Source organism: Camelina sativa, chromosome 5, assembly GCF_030686135.1.
Source record: "Camelina sativa cultivar CO46 ecotype springtype chromosome 5, ASM3068613v1".
In the NCBI taxonomy this organism is placed as follows: Eukaryota; Viridiplantae; Streptophyta; class Magnoliopsida; order Brassicales; family Brassicaceae; genus Camelina; species Camelina sativa.
Window position 1 is genome coordinate 40261188 of NC_141884.1, and position 27971 is coordinate 40289158.

Below are 27971 nucleotides of genomic sequence, written 5' to 3' on the forward strand. Positions count from 1 at the left end.
CGTTTATTTTTTTTAATTGACTATTAATTATGTAGCAAGTTCATCGATGGTCAACAGTCAACGTCGCCTGGGTGTAGGAGAGATGTGATTTTGTGGTAAAGCACGTCTTTTTAACTCTTGTGAGATTATTCCTTTTTTTTTTTACCAAGTCACGTGGATCATCTGAATCATCAAAACGTTCTCGTTGCCTCGTTAACGAGGCAGAATCTTTAATTTCTCAATTTGGTCCATGTATTTCTTCTCACATTCCACTTTTGACCACATTTTTTTGTAATCTTCTAATTGTACACTATTCTATATTTCCAATTCGATTTCTAGGGTTTCTTCGAGTATACTAATCCGGTTGTCTGAGTTTGTAATTTTTGGTTTTGGTTGCAGGAGAATAATATGGGTTTGATTTCTGGAATTCTGTTCGGGATTATCTTCGGCGTAGCTATAATGGCTGGCTGGAGTCGTATGATTGATGACGCATCGATCTTCCAAGCGAATCGCCAAGGTTTCGATTTAATTCAATCTGCTTATTTCATAAATTGATTAAAATTCCGTGATTTGGTTCTACAAATTATTGAATCCTTGGGGATATTTGTTTAGATTCTAAATCTGGGTTTTTAAATTCGTATAGATTGGTTGTTTCGTTCTTTGGATTAGCTAAAACGTGTAGATTATCAAAATTAGCTTTAGAATAATACATCTGCTACTTCTATATATTGACATCAATGTACCAAGTTTAGTGTTCATCTGTTGATTCTACTTAACAGAAAAAGCTGGTTGTTTCCGGTCTCACTGTTTTGCTGTTTAATCATGCTTTTGTGTGAGAAGTGACGGCATGGCTTGCTTTACTTGCTTTGCTTTGAGGGGGCTGATCCTTCCCACGTCTGACATGAGTAACGGAGTTTCTTGGCCTCCAATACTGTATCATTGACTAGTTATCGTCCTTTCTTGGCTCTCTTAGCAGAGACGATTTGAAGAAAATTTGTGGTGATAATTTTCCACAGTGGATTTCTTTTCCAGCATTTGAACAGGTACTTCTCATGATCTCATCATTTACTCTTGGTTTCCATAATTTTTGGGTGGTCCGACTAGAGAAAATCTAATTATGGTTCCATTACCCTTGATATAAACAATACTTTATTTTGTGTACATATTATATATGTCTTTGGTTTTGGAATAAGTGTAGTACAGTTTAGCCACTCGGTTTCTCAGCAAACATAACAAAATTCTCAAACTGCAAACCTTTTGTAATTTATTTTTCTCAGGTCAAATGGCTGAATAAACTACTGAGCAAGATGTGGCCATATATTGCAGAGGTGAGATTCTAATCTTCTTTTGTTACAAGATTAGGTGTTTTCTTTTCCTGTGTATATAGTTGGAAGTTGGCTATTAAATCAGTAGCATATATACCCTGACTCATGGTAACTGAAGATATCCTAAGAAGAGGAGATTTATTATGCTGTCAAGTTGTACTCCGGAGTTCGTAACTATTGAATAAGTGTGAGATTTAGCTTGTCTAGAATGGACTCCTCGACTGATTCGTTTTTACTGGTACACATATCCAGTGTTTCTTGACACCTAAGATAGTTCCAATTTGTTCGAATAGAAAACACTTGCCCCAGTGCAGCTTGGCAATCAAAGAGTGTAATTTTCGTTGTTCTGTTGACTAATCTCCAGGCAGCAACTATGGTAATAAGAGATTCCGTTGAACCTCTACTTGAAGATTACAGACCACCAGGAATTACTTCCCTGAAGTTCAGCAAATTGACATTGGGTAACGTAGCACCCAAGATTGAAGGTAAAGTACAGTGGACAACATTATTTTTGCTTCCGTTCCATTGTTCAACCTTGCATTTTTCTACTATATATTTTGGATGAGTTGCCTTACATATGCTAATGAATCCTTATGCTTATAAGAACATCATGCATTTGTTTCGTAGATTATCTTTGCTGTAAGCCTGATCACACGCATAATTAATCATTGTTGCAGGTATTCGTGTTCAAAGTTTCAAGGAAGGTCAAGTCACAATGGACGTTGATCTTCGATGGGGTGGTGATCCAAATATTGTTTTAGGTGTTACAGCACTTGTTGGTTCTATACCCATTCAGGTTACTAGAGATAATATACTTCACAACGTTAAAAGCAGGCCTTGCAATATTCTTTGGCCACCGATACCCAAAGGTTCTTCTCACTTTCAATCCACATCTTAAAGGTGGCAGCGGTCCTTCAAAGCGTAATCCTAGTGGCAGAGGAGAAGATAGAGAAAGTGGTATAGATAATTTCAGAATCTTGTTGGGAAGCACACATGGATTCGACTAAGACTAAGAGGTTAGAATGTGCGAATTGGCAGATTTAGACCATGTTTAAGACAAGAAACAGATAGCCGGGATGAAACGACTGCATCTGGCGAGAACGCGTCTTACTCTTCCTTGGTCCATTCCTCTGGCTTTTGATTTTAAGCTTTGTCCTCGATTCACTTTTGTCTCTCTTGTTTTTAGCACCGTTTTCATTTTCTTCTTGTTGGTATTTTCTTCCAAGATCATAATAGAAAGATAATCAAAATATATTGTTCTCTGCTTCAGCACTAGCCAGCTGCTAAAATAACCCCTCATGACATGACCGACCTAAGAAAATAGTATAAAACTAGACCGACCTAAGAGAATACAAAAACAAGATAGACATCGTATCCGCTTTCTTATTCTTCACGTCAGAGCCAAATTTACTTCGTGAAACCTCTAGCTATCTGTTTTCGAAATTAAAGAAAAGGTGAAAGAGAGGAACGCGTAAGTAAGAAGAAAAACCAAACACATGTCAAAAAAAAAAAAAAGTTTCATATCAAATTTCACATTGCATCAATCTCTTACCTTGCTTTGGAATAGAGCTGTGACATTTCGGTTTCTGTGAGAGCGCCTTCTCCTCCTAGTAGGCTACTCCAAAGCCACACATACTTTGCCGCAAGGATGAGAGATTTTGTTGCATGCTCCTCCGGTTGCGCTAGCAATATTGTAAAACGACGTGCCTGAAGTTGGTGAAGACAATCGGAGTAATCCTTGTTGCTTGATACAAACAGAATGTTAGTATCGGTGCGGTTGTCCAAAGCATAACACATCATATCGACGATGATCTTCTTATGGGCATATTCTTTCTTACCTGATAATGAAACCAAAATGACATTACCAAAATAAAACAAAAAAAAACCAAAGCCAAAACACATTGAAATTACTTACGTTTTGGGATGTGGTGCAGGTAAATCCCAGTAGACCTGAGCTCCAGCAACTTGGATTCATCCACAAGATTTTTGTCCCCAAAGGCATGAATAGTGAGATGACCTTTGAAATTCATCTGTTCAAGGGCTTGTGTAATGTTTGGTCCCAAATAGCGGGCATCATACGTGGGAGGAAGAGGACAGGAATCAACATCCCACCACATCACGGTTTTGAGCACCTGAGAAGAAAAAGGATTTATAGAGTGGATTAAAGTTAGAGAAAAAAAAGTAGTGTTTTATATGATATATGATGTACAAAAAAACAAGAAAACGATTGTATATAATGCACGAGATAGATGATGAACATATGTCAGATATAGTTTAGAAAATGCAATTTACTAACGTGAGATGACGGTTTAAATTAAAAGAAAAATACTAGAACACAGAATTATAATATATCATATTTTATTGGTGGCGTGCAAGCGAAACAGAGGACTATAATATAGCAGAATAGAAAAAATAAATGATATTTTATACTAAAGTTGTTTATATAAAAAATTACCTCGGGCGGCGAATATGGTGGAGTTGCTTGGCTGCCTGAATTATTATTATTAAAAGTAGGTGTATATAAATTAAATTTTCCCAATACAATTGATAAATTTATAAAATAAGAGAAAAAGAAAAAAAATTTACCGAATCGACAAAACCCATGCTGAAGCCCAGCCCATAGAGGCGCACGACCAAATTCATCATGAGGCCCAGTAAGAGCCCATTGATGCGCACGACCAAATCTTTGTTGGGGCTCACTAAGAGCCCGAGCCCATAGAGGAGCACGACGAGGCCCTAGTAAGAAAAAAAAAAAAAAAAATTGTAATTAAAAAAAATAGAGTGAAAAAAAAAAGAGAGAGAGAGAGAGGGGGGGAGAGAGAGAAAAGAAGGAAACTTTACCCAGGAATCGTTTGATTCCGAATCGATCAGTGGAGCTGGAAATAATTTTTTGAATCGACCTAAACATCATGCTTTGAACAATCGAATACTTTCCCTGCATGATCGAATCATAATCAGACTCAGGAACAGATCGAAACCCAAAAGCAAAGATGACAAAAAATCAAAGAAATTGATCGAAACCCAAACGCAAATTAAGATGACAAAAAATCAAAGAAATTGAGATCGAGACCGAGCTTACACGATGGATGTGAAATGTAATCACCGACTAGAGCTGTTAGCTTACACGATCGGAGTTGTAAAAGATGAAACGAAACTTAATAATTAGAAATTTAATCGATACAAAGTTAAAGGAATTGGAAAAGAGGAACGATGGTGAAAATGCGAGGACTGAGTATATATCGACGAGAGGAACACACAGTGCACATGTTGCATGAGTACGATGAAATTGACTATATTAGCCTCGCTCGCAACCGCCATAACACTCACTGGACATGGGTCCCACAATATCTTTTTTTTTGCCTCTTTCCTCCCTCTTTATTCTATTTGTCAACCCAGGGTGACGGATATTGCAATATAAATAAAAATATTGTCCTTATCATTGAAAAGAAAAAAGAGTTTTTAATCATATATGTTTTGTAGAAACACTTCTGGAAGTTTTGGCGAAAAAAAAAAATATGGGCGAGAAATTCTTAAAATTTTCTCATTTAAAGTTTTAATTAAAAATGATATATATAGTCTGACATCAACTAAAATTTCCATATATTACCTCTGTTCCTAAAAAATATTTTATGTTTTGAGATTTTTTCTTTCTTTCTATATATATGCTTGATTTCCTACAACTTTTAATTAATTAATGTTAATATGTTGTCAACATCATCACTGAACTTTTAAAGTATAGATTTCTTATGGGTAGGAATTGCATTAAATAAGAATAATCATATATATGTGGTACTCGACGATCTTTCTAAGAAATTTTCAGGTTACATATATATAATGATGTTACATGTGGAGGTCGACTTGATTTTATTTATCTTTTTTTTTTTTTTTGTCCAACGAACTTTAGAAGATTCATCATCTTAGGCAGAGTTTGATTTGAAGCTAAACCATTTGCTATTAAGAATCTCTTCTTGTTCATTGCAGATTTCAACACGTACTCTTCTTCCTCTGAATCTTCAACTTCTTCTTCTCTCTTCAAGAACTCTTTGAACCACATCGCTGACATTTTTGGAAACCGTTTTAGTCCGTTGTAGAATCAGCCCGTATCGGACTCCAAAACCTGCGTTCCATTCACAGTTGTCTAATAACGACCATGCAAAGTATCCTTCGACTTCAACCCCATCCTCCCTGAGCAACACAACAGTTATCATCATCATCAATAAGAAACTAAGTAGGGTTTCAACACAATACAGTTTCTTGTGAGCCAAGAAAACTGAATGGGGTATTTTCGTTTAAAGATTACACTTACTGGATGGCTTGTTGGAATGCTTTGGAGATGTTTCTCGTGGTACTTTGTCCTTTGGAGATCCATCAAATTAGAAAGTTTCGGTTTGTTCTCGTAATCTATATCACAGAGCCCTGAACAATTTTAACCAAAAAGTTAGTAAACTAATATAACCTAACCTATATAAAGTTGAGTAATAAACTTTTTGAAAGACCTTATGATAAATTGTATTACCTTTCTCGGTGATCATAAATTATATATATTGTAGGTATAGAATTGGTCCCATTCTGAGCCACCTCTCGCACCCAATGTGTCTTATGCTTTGTTTTCTTCTGTAGCAATAGAAATTGAAAACTTGTGAGAAAAGAAACCGGTAGCAAAATGATTGGAACCAAAAGAACGAGTACAAAGCCTAAAATGATATGAGTATTATGGGATTCCGCTTACTCCTCCATTCAATGCGTGCGTCTGATCTCCAATTAGGGGTGTCATGGTTCACTTCAGCAATACTTTTCACGTAGAAAGCAGTATAATAATTCACTCCAATTAACGAAGTCATCAAAAGATCCTCGCAGCTTCTTGGATTGGGGTTGCGGTAAATGTAGGTAATCTTTTTCCAATCGATTTTTCCATGACTTCAGGGTAATCTCTCCGTACACCGTAGGGTCCATTTGCCTCTTCATTTAAGATACAGCAAAAATGTTAGAAAATCAACAAAACATGTGGTTTTCCCTTATATGTTATAAAGAAATCCGCTCACCAGCCAAACATTAAACTCCATAGCTCGGTCACATGCTTCTTTATCATCAGGGTCGCTCGAGTCATAAGGCTCAAACCATACGGGGCAATGAGCGATACCAATCTTGCCATCTTTAACACTTTGATTCAAAAAAAGACGCTATGAATAGATATATAATAAAATTTGTCCACAAAGACATATATGAGTGCTTATCAAAAGAAACCAACTTTTGTTTTCCCTTACTTTTGGACTGTTCATTAAGACTTCAACGGCTTCTGCGTGAGCCAGAAGTAGGTTGTGACTAACAGTGTAAACCTCGAGGTCAGATTTTCCAGCAACCGCGCTGCGTCGTTCATGTATTTGGAGGCACTCGTCCGGGAGCTTTTCCTCCCGTGTCGTAACCACCAATACTATAGACCCATGGCTCGTTTAGTTGTGACCCACAATTTTACACGGGTACTCAAATTCTTCGAAACACAAGGTCGCAAAATCTTTGAAGTCATCACCGAAAGATGGTTTATGCATGCAAATGTTAGATTCATTGATCCGAACGTTAGAGTCAAATTATATTAATTCATCTTCAAGTGCTTGAGGAGTATCCCAATGAAACAAAGTAGCTAGAGGTGTGATTCCTGTTCATACATATATATGAAATATCAAAATATTTTAGAATATGCATGTAAATAAAGAAGATTAGGTCTTATATATAAGATAGATTAGTTAACTTAGCTACCGTTAGCGAGGAGTTTCGTCGATGAAATAATTAGTCTGTCTGCACTAGTTTTTGTTTTAGAAAACTCGAGAATATATTTCCAAAAAGATCTTTTAAACACTATGATTTACCATTTTCTGTAATGTGCAAGACGGGATAACTGTATTTGAATTTTGCATGTAGTAGGAGATTACGAATACCCTCGGGATAAATGAAAAGCCAATCCGACCCAGCCTGAAATAAATCATAGATTATATACGTCACACATTAATAGCTAAATAAGTAGTTATAACTTGTATATAGTTTTTTCAATGATTTAACTAAAACTATTATGAAATAGGGAGACTGGTGACTAAACAAAGCTTAATAGAGAGAGAGAGAGAGTAGCACCTTGCCACATCCAGGAGCAGGCGGATGCAAACGAAGACTCTCTTTCACAACTGCTTGTAAATAAGGTAGTTTAACGATATCCAGTTCTTGGACGGTGCTGTTTAGCCCTATCACTTGTCTTATCTCTTCTTGAGCTTTCACCATCATCTTAGGGTTTTGAAGTAACTCCGCCATAGCCCACTCCACCGCACTCGAACTCGTGTCTACTCCCGCCAGAAACAAGTCCTATCAAACATATTAAATTTTAATTAAGAACATGTATATAGAAGCCATGCAGTTTGGTATGTATTGTACCAAGACTCACGAGAAGCAGATGTTTGATATCATTATCATCGAGTTCTGACTTCTCGTCTTGAGCAATATCCAAAAGAGAATTTAACATATCATTGTTGTTTTTCCAAGCATTTTTATGCTCTCTTTGTGTCGATGAATCCTTGAAAAACCCTAAACAATTTGTGCATAAGTAGCCTCGCTTCTTTTCTAGCTCCTTGCAAGTCAAGAAATCCAAGAAAAGGGAAGGAATCAGCGAGGTTTGGTTTTCCGGCGATCTCCATCATCCGAATCACCACGTTATGGAAATCGTGAGATGTCTCCGAGACCGAGTCATGATCAAAGTTTGCCAGGTTTGTGGAAAACAGAGCGTTGGAGATTATATTGAGTGATGTAATGAATGATGCTCGAGAGATGTTCACAGCTTCTCTTCTCTCGCTGCATTTGTTAACGAAGCTAATATTTGGTAACTTGAATATTCGTTTTTAAAGATTTTAACTGAATCATTAAATATTCCTTTTAAAAGATTATCTGTTAAGATCAATCTCGGTAATTAAGGAAATATCCGAATTTTTGGTAATTAAAATTTATGGTTTTCATTTAAATATCTTAAAGGAAAATGAAATCAGAGTGTTTGTCTATAACGAATAACTGGGATCTTAAATAACTAATCTTGAATGAAATAATATACTGGATCCGAAAAATATTATTCTGAAGTACAAACAGATCCGCGGGTTTTTTTCCTTCTGTAGTCGGATATGTAAGGATCCGCATCTCGACCCGGCAATTTTTTAAGTGATCGACCGAGGGTATTTTCGTCATTTAAAGAAATCGAGACTATAGGTTAATTAGATTAAATTTTGTGATTCTCTAATCATTTTTAATGAAAAACCTACCAAAACCAAGTCATGGTCCATTTTTACTCTAGAGAATACTTCTGCTTTAATAGTATAGACTAGAAAGGGAAATTCATTTTTTAAAGCCGCAAAGAACCATTAATTATTCTTTATTGAAAATACTTTGCTTTGCTTTAAATCTTTTTGACAAATCAAATGTTCGAGGGTTTTACTAGATAAAAACTATTGAAATAGTTTTTTTTGACATGAAATTGTTTACACCAATTAAATTTTTTTATATACGAACCAAGTCATAAAAATACGAATAACATAGCACATTATTGGGACCTTTCAGATTTTGGCTAGCCATATTTTTTTGGTGCATTCAAAATTTTAGAGTCTCTACGTTGAAATATTCAGAATTTTAAGCCATTCTGGTCATCGAAACTTCTGTTAATTCAGAATTTTGGAGTTTCATCCATAGATTATTTTAAATGTGATTATAAATTTGATAACAACTATGTCAAACTGGAATATATTTTTTTCCAAGTCACGTCACGTGAATCGTCGAATCATCGAATCATCGAAACGTTTGTTTTGTTTTTTTGTTTTTTTTTGTTAAATCATCGGAACGTTTGTTGCTTCGTTAATTGATCAATCTGGTCCATGTGTTTCTCTGCTCATGTTTCAATTTCGACCACATGTTGTTATAGTGTTTTTTATTATATCTTTTAAACATCAGTTTTTAGTGGTCTATAAGACCGCTCATGATTTTTCTTTTACGTCAATATTTGAACATACTGTATATGGAAAATTTTGAACAAAACATATATTTAAATCACAAAATATATTATATATGATTAATACAGAGTTTTCAAATTTTTAGCCATTACCTATATATGTGCTTCTCTTCTGAAAGACTACTAATCGATTCCCCTATTTTGTAACAATAAAATCTTCTTTAGCACATACGTCAACACTTTGACCGTTTATAAGATACATGGATGGAGATATATGTAAGGGGGAATAATTTGGAAAATATGATTTTTTGACAAAATTCTTTTAGATGCTTCACAGTTGTAATCATGACTCGTATCTTAAGTTTCTCCAGAACTGTTTCCTTTTGAATGAATCATTGATATCCTTGTGTTCAGACACAAACATATTTCGTTGATTGCAATGCCGAGAACCTAACCGCTCATATTGTTTCCTTTTAAATGAATCACTCAACTGTTTCCTCTTGAATGAATCACTCACATTTCGTTAATTGCAATGCCGAGAACCTAACCGCTGAATCTTTCTCCGGTAGAGCTCTCTTACCAGCAGTGTCCCACGGAACGGAAGGTTCTCCCCGCCAAAGAACTCCCTTCGATATGGTGACCTCGCCCGTAAGGTACAACCGACTGCGGATGAAGCACCATGCATGGACCGCGAGTAGATCTCACGGTGCACGTAGTTGTGATCATCATACATGCATGCTCGTGAGCTTCAAACGAAATAATGCATCATACAGTATGATTTTTGGGAGCTTCAAACATTTCATCATCATCATCATCATCAATGTTGTCTTAAAACCATCATAACACCTGACCTGAGCCGTAGAATGATGTAGTAGAACTCCTTCGAAGAAAACGTACGTACCTGAGCTGGAATTAATATAGCTCCTGAAAAATAATGTGAATATAAAAATTAATTAAATAACAACGATAAAATATGATATTTACTTGAATTCTCTCTAGTGGGTCTGGCCACAATAGCCAAAAAAAAAAAAAAAAAAAAAAAGAAGAGGAAATTTAAAAATGGAAATAGGATTGACAAAAAAAAGGAAATAATACGATTTTTTTTTTGTTTTTGTTTTTGTCGTTTTTTTATTATTATTTTTTTTTTGCCGACAGATTACAAGATCAGCTCAAACGAACCAATTGGTAGGAAAAACGTTTACATAAGTAACTAGATGTGACTCTATTCTGGCACGTCGTGCTAGCTTGTCAGTGTTACCATTCTGCGTTCTGGAGAAGTAAACTAGTGCAAAAGATAAGAATTCTTCCTTGTCCGCCTCGATCTCATCCAAATATGTCTTGAAGGCAGGCCACTCGGATGGCGAAGACACCATCTTCACCAGGTCAGAACAGTCTGTGTGGAAAACCACATTCTCAATATCCGCACCAATCATACAATGCATTGCCCAAATTAAAGCTTTCACTTCTGCATGGAGAGGTGACAAGCTGTGGCGGAGGTTAGACGCACCCATAATGGGAAAATCCCCTTCCGGGGAAATGCAGTACCATCCTCGGCCTGTATACTGGTCCTTTATCTTCCAAGATCCATCCACAAAGCATCGATAGCTGGTTCGATGTATATTGGCCGTAGCCGTTGCCCCTAACATATGACCGATAGTGGGATGAGGCCCCTCCGTGGATGGGTTCTCAACTATATCAACTTGTGCCGATATCCAGAGTTTAGCTTCCTCCTCCGCCAACTGTAGAATTGCTAACGGATTGGAATCCAAATTGCTAAAAATTTTGTCATTTCTAGCCTTCCAAATGTACCATAGAATCCAGGGGTAAAAATCCGCTGAGGGATTCTGCTGAAATCTCCAGAATAAATAATCCATATTTGCATAGACAGATTCTGAAGGGAAACAGCCCGGTGATGTTGGGAAAGAGGATAGAGCCCAAACCTGCCTGGCCGGAGGGCATAAAAATAAGGCATGATTGATTGTCTCCTCAGAAACGCCACAACAACCACACTCCAAATCACATGACATACCGCGTCGTCGCAAATTATATGTTGTCGCCATACAACCCGTAATCGCTTGCCATAAAAAATGTCTGATCTTTGGTGGACACCGAATCTTCCAGACAAAAGCCTGTAGAGGAATAATGCTAGGGCCGAAAGCAGGTGTTGACACTGCCTAATTTTGACGCAAAGCTTTATACCCAGATTTAACGGTATACAGACCAGATTTTGTCAAGTGCCAATCCAGGCTATCCGGTGAATCTGGTCTACCAACAGGTAAAGCAGAAATAATGGCAACATCCTCCGGCTCAAAAGATGCCGAGAGTAGGGCCAAATTCCAGGATTGTGAACTCCTGTCAATAAAATTTTCAACTCTAAGCGTAGGATCAATTAATGATCCCGAACGCAATGCTGGTCTCGGGGATTGAGCAGGGATCCAGGGATCAGACCATACAAGAATGGAATTACCGGATCCTACCCGTTTAATGAGTCCTTTGTTTACCAGAGAGTGAGCAGATATCAAACTCCGCCAGCCATAAGACGGCGAGTAAGATTTGATTGGGTCCAAAGGGTTTGAATGCCTATAGTATCGTCCTTTAAAAACCTTTGCAAATAGAGAGTCTGGAGCTGTAATCAATCGCCAAAGTTGTTTGGCCAACAAGGCGGTGTTAAAGTCATCCAAACACCGGAAACCCAGACCACCGTCAACCTTATCAACACATATCTTGTCCCAGGCTATCCAGTGCAGTCCTCGTGAATCCCCAGAAGCACTCCACCAAAAATTGGAAACCGCACTAGTGAGTTTTCGTGTGACTTTTTTCGGAAGGCGGAAACAAGACATGACAAAGGTAGGAACGACAGTTGCTACTGATTTTATCATAACTTCTTTTCCCCCCCTGGACAGTAGTCGTGCGGGCCAACCACCTGTGCTTTTTTGCAGTCGATCCTGAACAAAGGAAAAGACCTTTGTTTTTGAGCCTCCCAGACTCTCAGGAATACCCAAATATGAACTCATCCCGCCCAGGTTGGTGATCCCCAAAACCCCTTTTAGTTCATCTCGTAATTCTACTGTAACTGTGTGTCCAAATTGGACCGAAGATTTCTAGAAATTTATTTGCTGTCCAGAGACCCGTTCATACTGTCGAAGGATCCCTAAAACAGCCTCACACTGTTCTTTCGTAGCACGACAGAAAAAAGACTATCATCTGCGAATAATAAGTGAGAGACCGCGGGACAAGCAGTCGACACCTTGATACCCGTGATAAGCTTTAACCGCTCAGCCTTGCGAAGATTTGCAATGAGAACCTCAGTACAAAGAATAAAAAGGTAGGGTGACAAGGGGTCTCCCTGTCTAAGCCCTCTGGAAGGAATTATAGACCCATGTGGTTGACCGTTGATTAATACTTTGTATTGGACCGATGTCACACACCACATAACCCAAGAAATCCATTTTTCACAAAAGCCGAGTTTCCTCAGTAAATGTTCAATAAAGGACCACTCTACCCGATCATAGGCCTTGCTCATATCTGTTTTAATAGCCATAAACTTGCCCTTACAAGAAGGGTTAGTACGAAGACCATGAAACATCTCCTGAGCAATCCAGATGTTATCCGAAATTAAACGCCCCTCAACAAATGCCGATTGTGTCTCAGATATCAAGGCCGGTAAATAAGAATGCAGCCGCTGACATAAGACTTTGGAGATAATCTTGTATCCAACATTACAAAGACTGATGGGTCTCCATTCAGACATTTTAGTCGGTTTTCCCACTTTTGGAATAAGACAAATATTTGTCATATTTAGTCTCTTGTCAAAAATACCATCCTGTAAAAAGGAATTTACCAATAATTTTAAATCAGATTTAATCGTATCCCAAGCACGCTGATAGAACAGAGCCGTCATACCATCCGGTCCTGGAGCCTTGTCTGGGTGCATCATAAATAAAGCCTCCTTGATTTCCTGTTCTGTGACTGATCATGTCAGAGAATCATTAATGTCATCCGTGATAGATGAGCACACTTCATCTAATGTTTCCTCAAAATCCGAAGGTTCAGAGGATGTGTAAAGTTCCTGAAAATAAGAGGCGGCTATGCTCTGAACCTGCTTCGCTTCCGTAACCCAGTTTCCAGAGTCATCATGGAGTCCCACAATACGATTCTTCGATCGTCTTTGTTTTGTTTGGGCATGAAAATAACTAGTATTTTGATCCCCGAACCGCATCCATCGACTCCTACTTTTTTGATACCAATAAATTTCTTCATCCCGATAAGCCTCGCGAAGTTTCCAAGTGAGTTCCGAAATGGTCTCAACAGAAACAGAGTCATCTGTCTGGGCGGTTGCTAATTGATTTTTAATATCCTCAATCGATTCCCGACCATAAGGGACCTGAGTTTTCCGCCACTGGGAGATTGCTTGGCGGCATTTAATGATCTTGTCCATAAATTTATCCGTTGGAATCGTTGTTCCTGAGTCCCAGCCGTCAGAGATGGCCCCAAAAAAACCCTCTTTATCGAGCCACCTTCGGTCAAACCGAAAACAGTTTCTCCCTCGCCGGACAATATCCTCAAGGAGTGCGAGAACCGGTTTATGGTCTGAAGCCACCATGGGTAAATATTCCGTATATGCATTACTAAAGATGTCATGTAGCTTTTCATTGGCCAAGGCGCGATCCAATCGGCACCTGATTGGCTTTTTATCTCGCCAACCACGCCAAGATAAGCTATCCCTAACCGCAGGGAATTCTAGCAAACCGCAATGTCTAATCATGGTATTAAAACCAACAAAGGAGGACGCATGTCGGAGTTTACCTCCACGCTTTTCATGATTTCCTTTTAATTCATTAAAATCTCCAATTAGAAACCAGGGGGAATCTCTAGATAGACCAGTTCGTGTTAAGCATTCCCATACTAAGTCACTGTTTGCTGGAACCGGATCACCATAAACAAAGGTAAAAAAGAGAGTTTGTCCTTTATAAGTAAGTTCCACATCAATCAATCTATTAGATTCAAATAAAATTGAAACATCATAATCATTATTATAAAATAAGGCTAAACCGCTACTACAACCAATAGGATCAACCGTTTTTAAATTTGAAAAACCAAAATGACCAACAAAAGATTCCAAATGAGAATAAGGCTGTCTAGTTTCAGATAAAAATAAAAAATCAGGCCTATGCTTCCCCCACGAATCCCTAAGATAACCAATAGTTGCTTTGTTTCCAAGCCCTTGGCAGTTCCAGCTTAAGATCTTCATTTATCTAGCATTGGTTTGGGTGGCTTAGATCCACCAGTTGTCCCCTTCTCCTGCTCCTGGTTCCTCGGGTTTGTGCCTTCTCCAGCTAAATCATTAACTTTAGGAGCAGGCCGCTTCCTTGGTGTTGTGCGCAAGTAGACATTTAGCTTCTTAGAGGCATTGCCCCTAAGAGCCAAAGGTGGTTTCGCCTTGCGGACCTTATCAACCGGTGGTACAACAGCGGAATCAGCAGTTGCATCAACATTCATATCCGTGGGATCCTCCTCAACTGCTATGTCATCACCTTCAGTGACTGCAGAGACCGAATGAGTCACGGCTGGTATCTCGAGGGAGATATCCGCACCATCTTCCCCCTTCTGACCAGCATCAAGATCTTCTGATTCCAGAACTGCAGACCCAACCTGAGTCATTATCTGCTCAGCAAGATCCTCTGTGGCTTCCCCTGTCGCAGCCTAAAACTCACAATCCATCTCAGTCCCTGCCACAATATCACCAGAGTCCACTCCCGCAGAAACAGTCTGCATAGTATCTGGGGTTTGATCTCCCGAAACTGACACCCCATCGCCCTCACCCGTAGGTACCGCAACTGATCCATTCACAGCTGTGTCAGAGGTTAAAACCTCTCCTTGAGTCGAGTTGGTGGTTAGACCCGTGTCCTGAAACAGAGGCCTTCGCACCCTCTTTGGCGGTGGAACTCCAATCACCACAGATTGAACCGCCCCTTGTTCTTCAGTGTTCGGGATTTGTCCCTGCTCCATTTCTTCAACCACAACTGTTCCAGCAGAGGAAGCAGTCGCAGCAGCCTTAGCAACAGCCTTGGCCAAATGACGGTGCTCATTGAATTGCGCATAATTAGTGAACCAGCGAGAGTTAGAAGGTTCTCCAGCCTCTCCCTCTGATCGAATCCTTACCCCTGAATCCTGTTTCCCTTTGAGAGGTTGGTGCTTAGCAGAAGAATGAGCCTTCCCTTTGCCTTCCACCACCTTTCCTTTACCTTTCCCTTTGTTTCTGTCAGTAGTAACAGCTCCTTTGTAGCTCTGCAATGGGCGTACCGGTTCTTCCTCTATGGGGATATGAAGCCCCGGAGTGATCTTAGCAGTTGCCCATAAGGGGCAATGGTCGACATCATGGCAAAGGCTGAAACATTTCTTGCAAAAGCCATGAAGTCGTTCATACTGTAATGTGACAACAGTGTCCTGACCGTTACAGAACTCGATCACCGTTTCAAAGCATAGTGGTTTGAAACCATCCACAGTAACCCTCACTCTGCCACCATCTATATCCATTGCTTCCACTCGGCCCAGTTCTGAACCGATGCTGTGGAAAGTTGGTTCGGCCCAGAACTGGAAGGGAACACCCCATACCCTGATCCAAAATGTTAAATCCGAGGGGTAAGCTGGATCCACCGTTGGGCTCCAACGAACCATTGACACCATCCAACGGTCGAAGTGAAAGGGAGCCATCTGAAGAACCTCCGTGATGTCTTCCTCATTGTCAAAATCGAACTGAAACTTCCCAAGACCAAGATCAGCTCCCACAACCTTCCCTTCCAGATGCCAGATCTTGGGAAGCATGAACAACAGGGACTTCATGTCCTGCTTCCGAGGATTCATACATCGCCCTACCACAGTCTTCGAGTAACCAGCTATCAAAGCTGAGTTATCGAAATATGGGATTTTGATTCTCCTTTTGGGAGCCAAAGCCTCATCCTTCTTATCTGTAACACTCTTTTCCAATAGGTTGCTCTGAGACATGCTTAAAGTAACCAAAGAAACACCCAAACACCAAAAGTAGAAGCAGGAGAAAAAGCAAACTGTTGTATACTCGAAAGTGAAATTGCTGTGATGAGGACTGATTACTGCTATGCAATCCTTTTTATACACCCCGAAAAACCAACATCCTCTGCCTAGAGATCTCAAAAAGGTAAATAAATAATGATGATTGATACTCTCTTGATATGCTATCACCATTGTAGAATCCGATATCAGTTCTGAATCTTCCAAAACAGGAACCCAGATCACAGACATTTGCCATTGAAAAACGAAAACCACTGATCTGATCTGATAGATGCAATCATATCGAATCAAGTACTCACAATTATTGAAGATCTGATCTCGTCCATAGTAACCAGAGCACAAAAAGATAGGAAACCAAGATGACAGAATCGTAAACTCTGCCCAAGATGCTCGAGCTTTCCATTCTTGAAACCAAAAATCTAAAGCAACCCAAATATCCAAAGAGAAACCATATCTAAGGTATGAAATCATACCTTCCTTGTGAGTATCCTCAAATCTCCTATTAATAGACCAATCAAACCCATAAAAAAGATATCGCATCTCAGGGATTAGAGGGGAAGAGATCGAAAAGGATCTCAAAAGAAGAGGAATCCGAGATATCTCAAGCGAAATCCCCAATAATGATCGAATCTCCCAACCCTTATTCCATTTGCCCATAAAGTCCCATCGTGTCGAAGGGGAACCATATCTAAGGTTCGAGGATGAATCTTCTTGAGAAAACAACCATTTTTGTATCTGCCATTCGTAATAATCACTCCGAATCGGTGTGATTGAGAGAATCCAATATCTACCTTCCACAAATAAACCAACGACGATATCGCCAATGTCAACGATATCCAAACCTGTATCCCAATTAAATCGCCACAAAACAGAGATCCGGGAAGCCAACCAAGAGAGGATACTCAAGAGGATCTCCCATTTATGAACCCACAAACTCAGAGAGACCAAAACCACCAAATCGGAGTCAAATCCCCATGAAAACCGCGAAATCTCACCACAAGGGATACCGAATCCACAAGAGATCCCAAATCCCTTCCTCTCTGTTGCATCGCAGAGTACACCAAAGGGAAAGGAGAACCCAATAACCTCATAAAACGAAGCCCAATCGGAACCGAAAGAAATCGAAAGCATCCAGAACCCTAGATCCGCCGCATCACCATCGCCATCGCCATCGCCTTTTGTTAAAGTTTTTAAAAATAATATATGAAAAGTCCACGATAATTCTCTGTAAACAAAAAAAGTTTCAAAAAAAACTCGTCTAAAAAAAAGAAATATTGAATTTTTAAATATTTTTTTTGAAAATGGTGAGATTCAAACTCGAGACGCATCTACATCTTAATTAATGCCTTTACCAAAAGATCAAAAGATTAAGCGGAAAGTATTATAAAATCAGATTAGAATTAAGCGGAAAGTAATCAGATTAGACGAGTTATAACCAAATTAGACATGTATAATTGGATAATCGATGCTAGGTGGGGATTAGTCATTAGACGAGGTAGAGAGGGTGGGCCTAACGATTTTGTGGGGCGTAATCGGTGCTAGGCGGGGATTTTTAAAACAGGGGTTAGGTTTATATTAGAAAAAGCTTTTTATTGCATTGAGTAAGTCTGTGGATCGAGTGGTAAAGTTATTAATTAAAATGTTGATGTGGCTTGGGTTCGAGGTTGTCATGTTGAATGTTGATGATATTGGATTTGTACGCCACTCTCTGCTGCAACATCTTCATATCATCCGTAAGAATAAGATTGACTGGAGGAAAACGTTTCGCGATTGATCTCCTACCTTCCTCTGTCTTCATTGATTCAATCGCCGGGTCGGGTCTCTCCAATTTTACATCATCAAAGAACTCGATTACGGCAACGGCGAAGGATGCAAGGAAAAAAAAACGGCGGCGTCTCTCTCTCACTCGCTCGCTCGCTCGAGGCTCATACTATCGATGAGAGACCACAGATTGCTTTCATATCCACTTCATTGCGCGGCGGAATCGACTCCCTTCTCGAGTTTGTCTGGGCTGGGATGCTTTCAGTTTCAGGTATACATACACTTCTCTCCTCCTTTCTCTAATTGTGTTCAGTAACACTCTCTCTAGTTTGGATTCTGGTGTATTTGATGCTCAGATTTGAAATTCATTGTTTCAGAGGACTGGCGAGCCCAAGTGGTAGAGGTTTGTTTGGGTAACTCAGCTTATAAGTTATAATTACACTAGAGTTGGGGGCTTCTTTTAGATAGTATCTATCTCGAGGTTCGTATGTGTATTCTTATTTAGCTATAAATCATTTTTTATAGAGAATTGAGGTTAAAAAAAAAGAAAAAGCATGTTTAAGTATTATTGAGCTTGTTCCATGATAATACGTTCTTCTTTTGCAGGGTGAGGATGGCAATTTCTCAATTATATGTTCACTCACTCTAGACCTGGATTCATTCTCAATGAGGCTACAACTCAGATCCAAGGTCCCTTTGGATCACCAAGTTAATGACACTATACAGGTTGTATCACTTTTACCAAATCGTGAATTTTTCTTTAGTAGCATTCTTTTATTTTTAAAGTCGTCTGATTCAATTACTAATTTACAGGTAGACTGGGGTGACTCAGCCATGACTGAAGCAGAACGTGTATTACTTACACATGCTCTTAGTGATCCTTCTTATCACTGCTTTGTTTTTACTGCACCGGTACAACCAAATTCGACGGCAAAGGTTCTGTTTTTTTTTTTTTTTTTTTTACCCTTGATCTCGATTTAGGATTCTCTTGGCGATTTTGCTAACATGTGATCGTTTCTTTTTTTTTTTTTTTTGTCTTTATAGTTGTTTCACTGTATCGTACTTGCTTATCTATGGACCGGGTAAGGTTGCAGTCATGAGACTTGCTTATCTTTGTCTGGTTATTTTTTATCTCTTGTCTCTAGCTAACTTTTGGTATTCTTGTTTTTTTTTTTTTTTTCTTTTGTTGCATCAGCCTCAAGGATTGTCAAATTTGCTCAGGACTAGCAGAGAAACGCATCAGTGGGAGATAATGATGACTTGCTAAAGCGCAATGCCATTTATGGTTTCTCGTTTTTGGTCGTCTTATTCTTGGTTTTAAATATATATATACATAACGCTTACTAAGTATATAGATATGGTGATTGCAAAACTAGAAGGTGTTGCTGTCAGTCAGATGTAATGCTCCTGTGCTTTCTCATCTTAGTTAAACTTGCATGACTCTTGTTAAGCTGTTGTATTCTTTTAACTTTTCCAGAGCAGACAAAGCTGTGTTGTCTTCCTCTGGCTTTCAGGCTGATGTGAAAGCATTGCAGAAGGATCTCAAATCTAGACACGTGGTGGTGTGGTTTCCTTTGGCCTCTTGATCCAAATCCAGACACTTGGTGAGGTTTCCTTTGGCCTTCCGTGCATTTAGCCAACCATGTCCTTCCGGTTTGTTAATTTCGCTCTAACATTAGGTTTCATGAGTTGTCGAACTCGTATGAACTGCTGTTAGGTTTGATGCTTCCCTCCTTATCGTCTTGCCTTCTGACAGGCAGTTGATATGAAACTTCTAGTCTCTCTTACCAGGGATTATTTGAAGAAAATTTGTGGTGACAATTTCCCCCAGTGGATATCGTTTCCAGCATTTGAACAGGTACTTCTCATGATCTCATCGTCACTCTTGGTTATCTTTTTTAGTCAGAGTTCATCTTTCATAATTTTTGGGTGGTCCTTGATTTCTGTGATTCATTGAGTTGTTAGAATATAAATGTAGAACTTTTTCACCTCGGTAGTCTGTACTCCGTCTGGAGAAAATCTAGTTCTGGTATGACATCAACAATACTTGATTTTGCGTACTTTTTGAAACAAGTCTATGTACAGTTAAAGCACTCGGCTTGTTCAGCAAACGTAACAAAATTCTCAAACTGCAAACCTTTTTTACGTTATTTTTTTCAGGTCAAATGGCTGAATAAACTACTGAGCAAGATGTGGCCATATATTGCAGAGGTGAGATTCTAATCTTCTTTTGTTGCAATATTAGGTGTTTTCTTTTCCCGTGTATATATGGTTGGAAGTTGGCTATTAAATCATTAGCATTTTTTACCCTGAATTATAATGGTAACTGAAGATATCCTAAGAAGAGGAGATTTATTATACTGTCAAGTTGTACTCCAAAGTTCGTAACTATTGAAGAAGTGTGAGATTTAGCTTGTCTAGAATGGGCTCGCTGGTACACATATCCAGTGTTTGTTGACACCTAAGATAGTTCCAATTTGTTCGAATGGAAAACACTTGCCACAGCGTAGCTTGGCAATCAAAGAGTGTAATTTTCGTTATTCTTTTGACTAATCTCCAGGCAGCAACTATGGTAATAAGAGATTCTGTTCAACCTCTGCTTGAAGATTACAGACCACCAGGAATTACTTCCTTGAAGTTCAGCAAATTGACGTTGGGTAACGTAGCACCAAAGATTGAAGGTAAAGTACAGTGGACAACATCTTTTTTGTGTTGGCTATTCTTTTTATCTTCCATTGTTCAACTTTGCATGCCTTGCAAATCTAATGAATCCTAATGCTTAGAAGAACATCATGCATTTGTCTCGTATGCTAGTATTTCTTTAAGCCTGAGCACACACCTAATTAATCATTGTTGCAGGTATTCGTGTTCAAAGTTTCAAGGAAGGTCAAGTCACAATGGGGTGGTGATCCGAATATTGTTTTAGGTGTTACAGCACTTGTTGCTTCTATTCCCATTCAGGTTACGAGAGATATATTTTAGTATTTGTCATTTGGGTTGTCGGCTGTGCCCAATAGAGATTGATTATCTCTACAAACACTTGTTTCTGGCTGAAACAGTTGAAGGATCTTCAAGTTTTTACAGTTGCACGTGTTATCTTTCAACTTGCGGATGAGATTCTTTGTATATCTGCTGTTGTTGTTGCTCTACTTGCTGAGGTACACTTTCTTCTGAAAAGATCCAGAATAAGATTTTCTTATACGTTCTCTCCTGTCTTACAATGACCAACTTTTGTGAATGATCTCAACCAGCCAAAACCGAAAGTTGATTATTACACTCTTAAGGCTGTTGGTGGAAGCTTAACAGCAACTCCTGGACTATCTCATATGATTGATGTAAGTTCCTCTCTTGGTATAGTTTAAGTAACTTCCAGATGTTTTGTTTGTTCCCATTTGGTCTTATACACAGCTTTTTGCTTCTCTCTTTGTTAGGATACTGTTGATACTATCGTCAAAAACATGCTTCAGTGGCCTCATAGAACTGTTGTTCCCATTGGTGGTATTCCTGTTGATTTAAGGTACTCTAATGTGTTCTGCTTCTTTTTTTCATTTTGCGTTTTTTCACTCAACAAATAATTTGCCTGCCACCACCTATCCTTTGTCTTTCCTCCTCTTCTGATACAGCTATAGGATTTACTTGGGGAGGTGATTATACGTATTGAGAAAGCACTATATAGTTTGACGATTCTCTCTATTTTCTTTGTCGTTCTCAGTGATTCGGAGCTTAAGCCACAGGGAAAGCTTATAGTAACAGTTTTGAAAGCAACTAACTTGAAGAATAAGGAATTGATTGGAAAATGTGACCCTTATGCTACCATCTGAATCCTCCTGTATTCAAGTATAAAACAAAGGCAATCGAGAACAATCTTTACCTATCGTCTCAATGTCTCTTCCCAAGAATCTCTCTGGCTCGAACCGTTCCGGATTTTCCCACACGGCCGGGTCTCGTCCTATGGCCCAAGCGTTGACCAGAATCTGAGCATTTTCAGGAATGGGGTACCCTAATATCTCTGCGTCGTCTGACTTAGCTTTGCGTGGGATCAGAAATGGATTTGGTGGGTGCAAACGGAGAGTCTCTGTTACAACAGCTTGTAGATAGGGAAATTCTAAGAGATTGGAGTCACGAACGAAACGGTTTTGGCCAACAATAAAGTTTATCTCGACTTTAGCATTAGCCATAGCCTCGGGGTTACGAAGTAGTTCAGCCAGTGCCCATTCCACAGTGGTAGAGTTCGTTCCCGTTCCCGCAATAAACAAATCCTTAAAAAGAAAAAAGAATAACATCATATATTATACTAAGCGAGCTTGTTTTTCATTTAATAGTTAAACATTACATTTTCCTAGAAAAGAAAAATTCTAAAATAAATATTACTATAAAATTTGTAATGGGAAACGATTTTTATAGATATTTTGCGACAATCGAGCCAATAATTTCAAGACTTTGAATGACTTACTAATAGAAAGTGTTTGATATCGTTTACGTCGACTCCCGACCCATCTTCTTGAATAAGATCAATCAGTGAATCCAATGATCGATTCTCGATGCATCTCTAGGTTTAGCCTGCAATGATCTTTCCGCGATTCGAGCATCGATGAGTCCTTGAAAGACACGAAACAACTTTTCCGAACACATCTTCATCCCTTTCCGGATACCCTGCAGATCAAGAAACTCAAGACAATAGTTTGCGAGGTTCGGTTTGCCCATGATGTCCATCATACGAGACAGCGATTCCTGGAACTCGAGGGAGGCTGTCGAGTGTAACTACCTAAGTCGGTCGAAAACACAACGTTTGAGATTACATTAAGCGATGTGACGAAGCAAGCACGAGCAATGTCAACGGCGAAGCCTCGCTCCCCTCTTTCCATAATGAATTTTATAAGTTCTTCTGCATTCTTGGACCGTACGGAATTCGTGGCTTTGTGACGCTCCCGTATACTTATAAACTCTCAATTGCAGAAAGTGAGAGTGTGTAATATTACAAATCGAAGCAAATTAAAGATACTACATGTCTTTGGAAAAAAAAAAGAGTTTGGCAAAAAAAGCTTATGAGATCATAAGTTGCTGTTTCATTCTTTAGGTCTCTGTGATTTAGTGACTTTTAGTGACTGTATGAAATATTTATAGTTTAGTTTGTAATGACGCTTAGTTGTGTACACATTTTAAAGGAAGATACCAAAGCCGAAGAAGGAGAAGAAGAAGAAGAAAATGACGGTGGCGTCTCTTAGTATTTGCTTCTCTACTCGACCAAAAATTTTGCTAGTAAGTTAATTATCTTTAGCCGCTTATGTGTGTGTTTAATATTTTAGTGTTGGATTAACGATATTTTGATAATGTGGAGGCAAATTTACGAATTCTAGAATTTCTCGGTTCTCAAAAAGAGAATATTTTAGTTACTGTTTTGATTCAATCGGACAAATTCGTTCAAAGTACTTGAATTTAACCTATTTCCATTAATTGATTGTGGATAATTTGCTAGTGGCTGCAATGAGTGAGGATCCAATTCGTGAATGAATTCTTACTGAAAGGAAAGCTAGCTACTCAGATCACAAAGATTGGTTATGTTGGTGGTGGATGTATTAATCTTCCTCGTTTTGCGTCATTGGTTGCAAGTCGATGAAGAAGGTCCTTATGCTGATCCAGGGAAATACCGACATCTTGTCGGACGCTTAGCACATCTCACGGTTCTAAGAGAAGAACAACTTTGACGCCTACCACATTTGTTAGAAGCTCGTTGAGATGCATAAAGTCGGGAAATCTTCTAAAGGCTTCGGGTTTGAGGTTGACAACACCATTGGCAAGTGGAATGAATCCCATTTTAACAAATCTTTAGTCCCTTTTAAGTAATTTTATGTCTTCTTACAAGCTTAGCGTTGCAGTGTTCGCGTTTTAGTACCCCGTAGATCAATATGTGGTCTTTGGATTGGATTGAGTTTTATGGTGAGAAAGATGTTGAACTTTTTTTTTTTTTTTTTTTTGTATGAATGTTAAAATATATTCACCAAAAAATAACAGTGGTCCAAAGTTGGTTTTACATCTTAAAACAACAGTTTAACAGTAGAAAAATTTAAGAGACTGAAATGGCTGAAAGAGGATGACTTTGGAACCAGAGTTGAAGTCCACTCTCATAGCCAGAGGTGGATGTCAGTGTGAGCAAACGATTGCGGACTTGCTTGTCAATGAAGCGGCAAAGGGTGGATGACGGAGTTGGAGCTTCACCGTGCCTTCGAGCATTACGTTCTCGCCATAGGCTATGTATAGTGGATTGGAAGACATACCGCAGAACAAAAAGGGGTAGTCGAGGAGTAGAAGAGTCCACAAGTAGAGAAGCCAAAGTTGCCCAAGACGTGGTGAACCGAGCTCCCATCAGGTTCTGAACAAGAGCAGACCACACGTTCGAAGAATAGGAGCATGAGAAGAAAAGATGATCTCTCGTTTCCCCATAACCCTGGCAGAGAACACAATCCCCGTCTGCAGCAGCATTCCACTGAACCAACTTGTCACCAGTAGAGAGCCGATTGTGAAGAGCAAGCCAAGCTATAAAGGAGAACTTAGGTGTTGAATGAGTGAACCAAACTCCTGCAGACCAGGCACAGGGAGTGTTTGGTTGCCTTATCAAACACCAAGTATCGTAGGAAGTGAATTTATTCTTAAACGAACCATTCTTCTGTTTCCAGAGTGAACGATCACCACCTTGAAGTTGCACTGATTGACGGATAGAGTCAAGAGCATCCTCAATCTGATTAAGAATATCAACACGATGCCGTCGTCTGTGATGCGAGAGAGCCGCTGCCACAATACTCTGCTGTGGGATCCCCATATCAATGCTACCCCGGTTTCCAAGCTGAGCAAACAACTGACCAATAGGACTCCAAACATCAAACCAGAATGAAGTTTCAGTGCCCGAAGATATCTCCTTTTTATGTAAAGTCATAGCAAGGTCACGGTATTTCAGAATCTTCCGCCACATCCATGATCCACCAACACTCCTCTCATTTACAGACCAAAATGAACCAGTGCGGATCAAGTTCCTTCGAACCCAGTTGACCCAAATAGAGTTATTAGCAGACACTAGTCGCCAAATGGGCTTCAAAATACACACTGTATTCGTATCCTGTAAGCGACGAAGCCCCAGTCCTCCCTCATGCGTTGGTTTACACACGTATAGCCAAGAGATTTTGGCCTTTTTTGTATTTAGGTCCGGACCCGACCACAAGAATGCCGAGAAAAGACTATCAATCTCCTCAAGGCATCGCTTCGGTAGACGGAAAGCAGAGAGCCAAAAATTGGTTAAACTAGATAACACTGATTTAATCAACTGAAGCCGACCTGCAAAAGACAGAAAACGACCTGTCCAGCAGGAGATACGACTACGAATACGCTCAAGGAGAGGAAGATAGTCAGCATGTGTCATAGAACGGGTGAGGAGAGGAAGCCCCAGATACCGAACAGGGAGAGAGCCCACAGAGAACCTGAAGTGTTGTAGAATGTCTTGCTGATGTTGCGTTGTAAAACCAGCCATGAACAGCGTGGATTTCTCGAGGCTTATTCTGAGACCCGAGACAGCGGCAAACCGATCAAAAACAGCTAGAGTCTCTGCAATAGAGTGTGAGCTCCCATCAGTAAAGACGAGAATATCATCAGCAAAGCAGAGATGTGTGAGGTTCAGAGTTTTGCAGCGAGGATGATAACCAATGCGATGATCAGTAGCAGCCTTATCCAGCATTAGGGATAGCACATTCATACAAATGACAAAAAGATAAGGGGATAAAGAACATCCTTGCCTCAGGCCTCTTTTGCTTTGGAAATAACCAGCTAATTCCCCATTGACTTGCACCGAGAAAGATGTTGAACTTTAAAGGAAAGGGGATCCGAGATTTAGAGCTTTTAGGTATTTGGAAAATGGTGGTGAAGATGTTCTCTTCTTACTAATAATGTCATTTTTCTTCCTTGTTTTGCATCATCGGAGATAGAAAACTTGCGATAAAAAAACGTGTTTGGCCATGTTTTTTTTTTTTAATTGAAAGTTTAATATCTGGTATTTTTGGTTTGAAGAAAAATACTTCATCAATTGGTTTGGAAATACTTCATCGGTAAACATATACATATACATATATATAGAACTTGTAAACGGAAAATAACGATTAAGTTCTTGTGGTCAGATGGTAATGGGAAGGTTATTTTCCACTCGAAACCAGGGTTCGAACATCTGTGTGGGCAATTTTTTTTCCTTTTTTTAATTTTTGATGAATGGCAAACTCGTAAATTGAAAAAAAAAAAAAAATTAGAGGTCCAGCCTACTACGAGGATCCGTATCCAAGATTCGAACTCTGCTGCCGGAAATAGAACTCTTAGAGCTTGTTTATCGGTGGTATATTAGGGGGTTGTTGGTGGGGTTTTAAGTATTTTTTGGAGAAAAAATAAATCAGAAAGAAATAAAAAACTGAAGAGATCCTCTTATGTAGACTCTCTTCCGGTGTAAGAGACGCTACCTGTCTTTCATTGGTTGGACGAGAGAATAATAGAGAAGGCAAAAAAAAATTTTGCGTCGCGATTAATTTTTTTGGTTTCTCTCTTTCTCTCTTTCTCTCTTTCTCTCGTTGTGTCGCGATCAAATTCTTGATCTGACAAAGGAAGTTCTGCATGAATCGGAGGTTAAAGAATCAGTGGATTGTTGGGTCGGAGGCGATTTGAAGCAGAAGGTGATTATATAAAGGGATTAGGGTTCTTGAGAACCATAGATTGATCTTTTCTGTTTGTGTTGTTCTTTCCCTTGTTTAAATTGATTAATAATTCTCCCAAGATTTCGTTTGATCCGTCTTGTTTGTTTCGTTCTCGAATAGGATTGGTATGATTCTGCGTTCTATTTTCTTGTTTGTTTATGGTTTCGATGTCTGATCTTGAATGAATCCCTTTAAAATTTAGTGATCATCTCATACAGGATTCAACTTGAATTTGTTAGGGTTTTTGAGAAATTTTGATCTCGATGGGGAATAGTTTTTTAAAGTTGTTTTGTTCCAATTGATCATGTAAATGACCTATTAGGATCATAAATCATATATGTTCTATTTGGTAATCTTGTTAAGTCATGCTCTGTACTTGATTATTTATCTTTGATAAAGAGACTAGACTTTGTTCTTGATCTATGATAGTTATGTTCTGGATTGTGTATAGTTGATGTCTAAACTTGGTTTGCTTGATTATTTGTTTGCAGAGAGAGAGAGAGAGAAAGAATCGAACAGAGCTTAATTAAGAACATCGTCTTTCTCGACCCACCTGACTGCATTATACCCGTAATCCCGTCTCTTAAACAAGTTGCTACAGTCGTTAACCTTCTCCAAATATGCCACACTCAAGCCATACGCTTCAGAATACATCGTCAAGCACACGACAATCTCATAGCGTCCGGTTTTTCTTCTCTGAAGAGCTGGATTCGTCTCTGAGAAGACTGCCCAAACAGAGCCTTTCCTGGGATATATTTGGTATACTTCCCGTGCAGCCCTTTCGCAGTTGACAATGTGAGAGAATGGTTTCACTTGTTCAACCAAAGCTTTCTCTGAAACTCGGAACCTCCCACAAGGCATATTAGAGGAACTGGTCTTCATCCAAGAGATCAGTTTCTCGCTCTCACAATCCAACCAGTTGATCCATACCTTAAAAGGGTTCAAAGAAACCACTTCACTGACCAAACAGTAACTCCGAGGCATATTGTCATCACCACCATCATATATCGCCCAAATCTGCCCTTTCTTGAAGCTCCTCGGCATCCTATCCTTACCAAAATCATATAACTCCAAATCCTCGTCTTCCCTGTAGATTTCTTGGCTTAATTTACCATGATCCCTCTTCCTATCACCTCGTGGCACGTATTCTAAATCTACTATCTCGTTTAA

At 39.1% G+C, this 27971-nt stretch overlaps 2 protein-coding genes, 1 long non-coding RNA gene and 2 pseudogenes across 9 annotated transcripts; 3 read left to right on the plus strand and 2 right to left on the minus strand.

The window, feature by feature from the left end:
• The first annotated feature begins 279 nt into the window (after positions 1-279).
• Positions 280-22499, plus strand: LOC147945019 (calcium-dependent lipid-binding protein-like; annotated as a pseudogene). Its single transcript, XR_015558285.1, has 9 exons — positions 280-496; positions 927-1022; positions 1257-1307; positions 1669-1789; positions 1982-2100; positions 21141-21239; positions 21333-21416; positions 21513-21598; positions 21794-22499. The product of XR_015558285.1 is annotated as a calcium-dependent lipid-binding protein-like (transcript).
• LOC147945020 (uncharacterized) lies at positions 2532-4511 on the minus strand. The gene is made up of 7 exons (XM_087452106.1): positions 4384-4511; positions 4146-4239; positions 3891-4040; positions 3760-3794; positions 3220-3436; positions 2857-3142; positions 2532-2735 (listed from the first exon to the last, which is right to left on the minus strand). Exons 2-7 carry the CDS (start codon positions 4213-4215, stop codon positions 2732-2734), a joined length of 762 nt encoding a protein of 253 aa, XP_087308232.1. The 5' UTR covers positions 4216-4239; positions 4384-4511; the 3' UTR covers positions 2532-2731.
• Positions 17911-19478, plus strand: LOC147945021 (glycosyltransferase BC10-like). 5 transcript variants are annotated; one of them, XM_087452110.1, is made up of 6 exons: positions 17911-18352; positions 18459-18562; positions 18688-18807; positions 18895-19017; positions 19126-19163; positions 19277-19478. In XM_087452110.1, exons 3-6 carry the CDS (start codon positions 18748-18750, stop codon positions 19332-19334), a joined length of 279 nt encoding a protein of 92 aa, XP_087308236.1. In that variant the 5' UTR covers positions 17911-18352; positions 18459-18562; positions 18688-18747; the 3' UTR covers positions 19335-19478. The 5 variants fall into 5 exon arrangements, with proteins under 5 accessions (XP_087308236.1, XP_087308235.1, XP_087308233.1 ...); XM_087452109.1 differs by having other exon boundaries at positions 17917-18352; positions 18438-18484; positions 19126-19168; XM_087452107.1 differs by having other exon boundaries at positions 17917-18352; positions 18438-18484.
• On the plus strand, positions 19547-20663 carry LOC147945022 (uncharacterized). 2 transcript variants are annotated; one of them, XR_015558286.1, is made up of 4 exons: positions 19547-19685; positions 19873-19939; positions 20242-20292; positions 20642-20663. It is a non-coding gene; the product is annotated as an uncharacterized LOC147945022 (long non-coding RNA). The 2 variants fall into 2 exon arrangements; XR_015558287.1 differs by lacking the exon at positions 20642-20663 and having other exon boundaries at positions 19549-19685; positions 19860-19939; positions 20242-20293.
• LOC147945023 (cytochrome P450 76C2 pseudogene) lies at positions 22111-23895 on the minus strand (annotated as a pseudogene).
• Positions 23896-27971: the final 4076 nt, after the last annotated feature.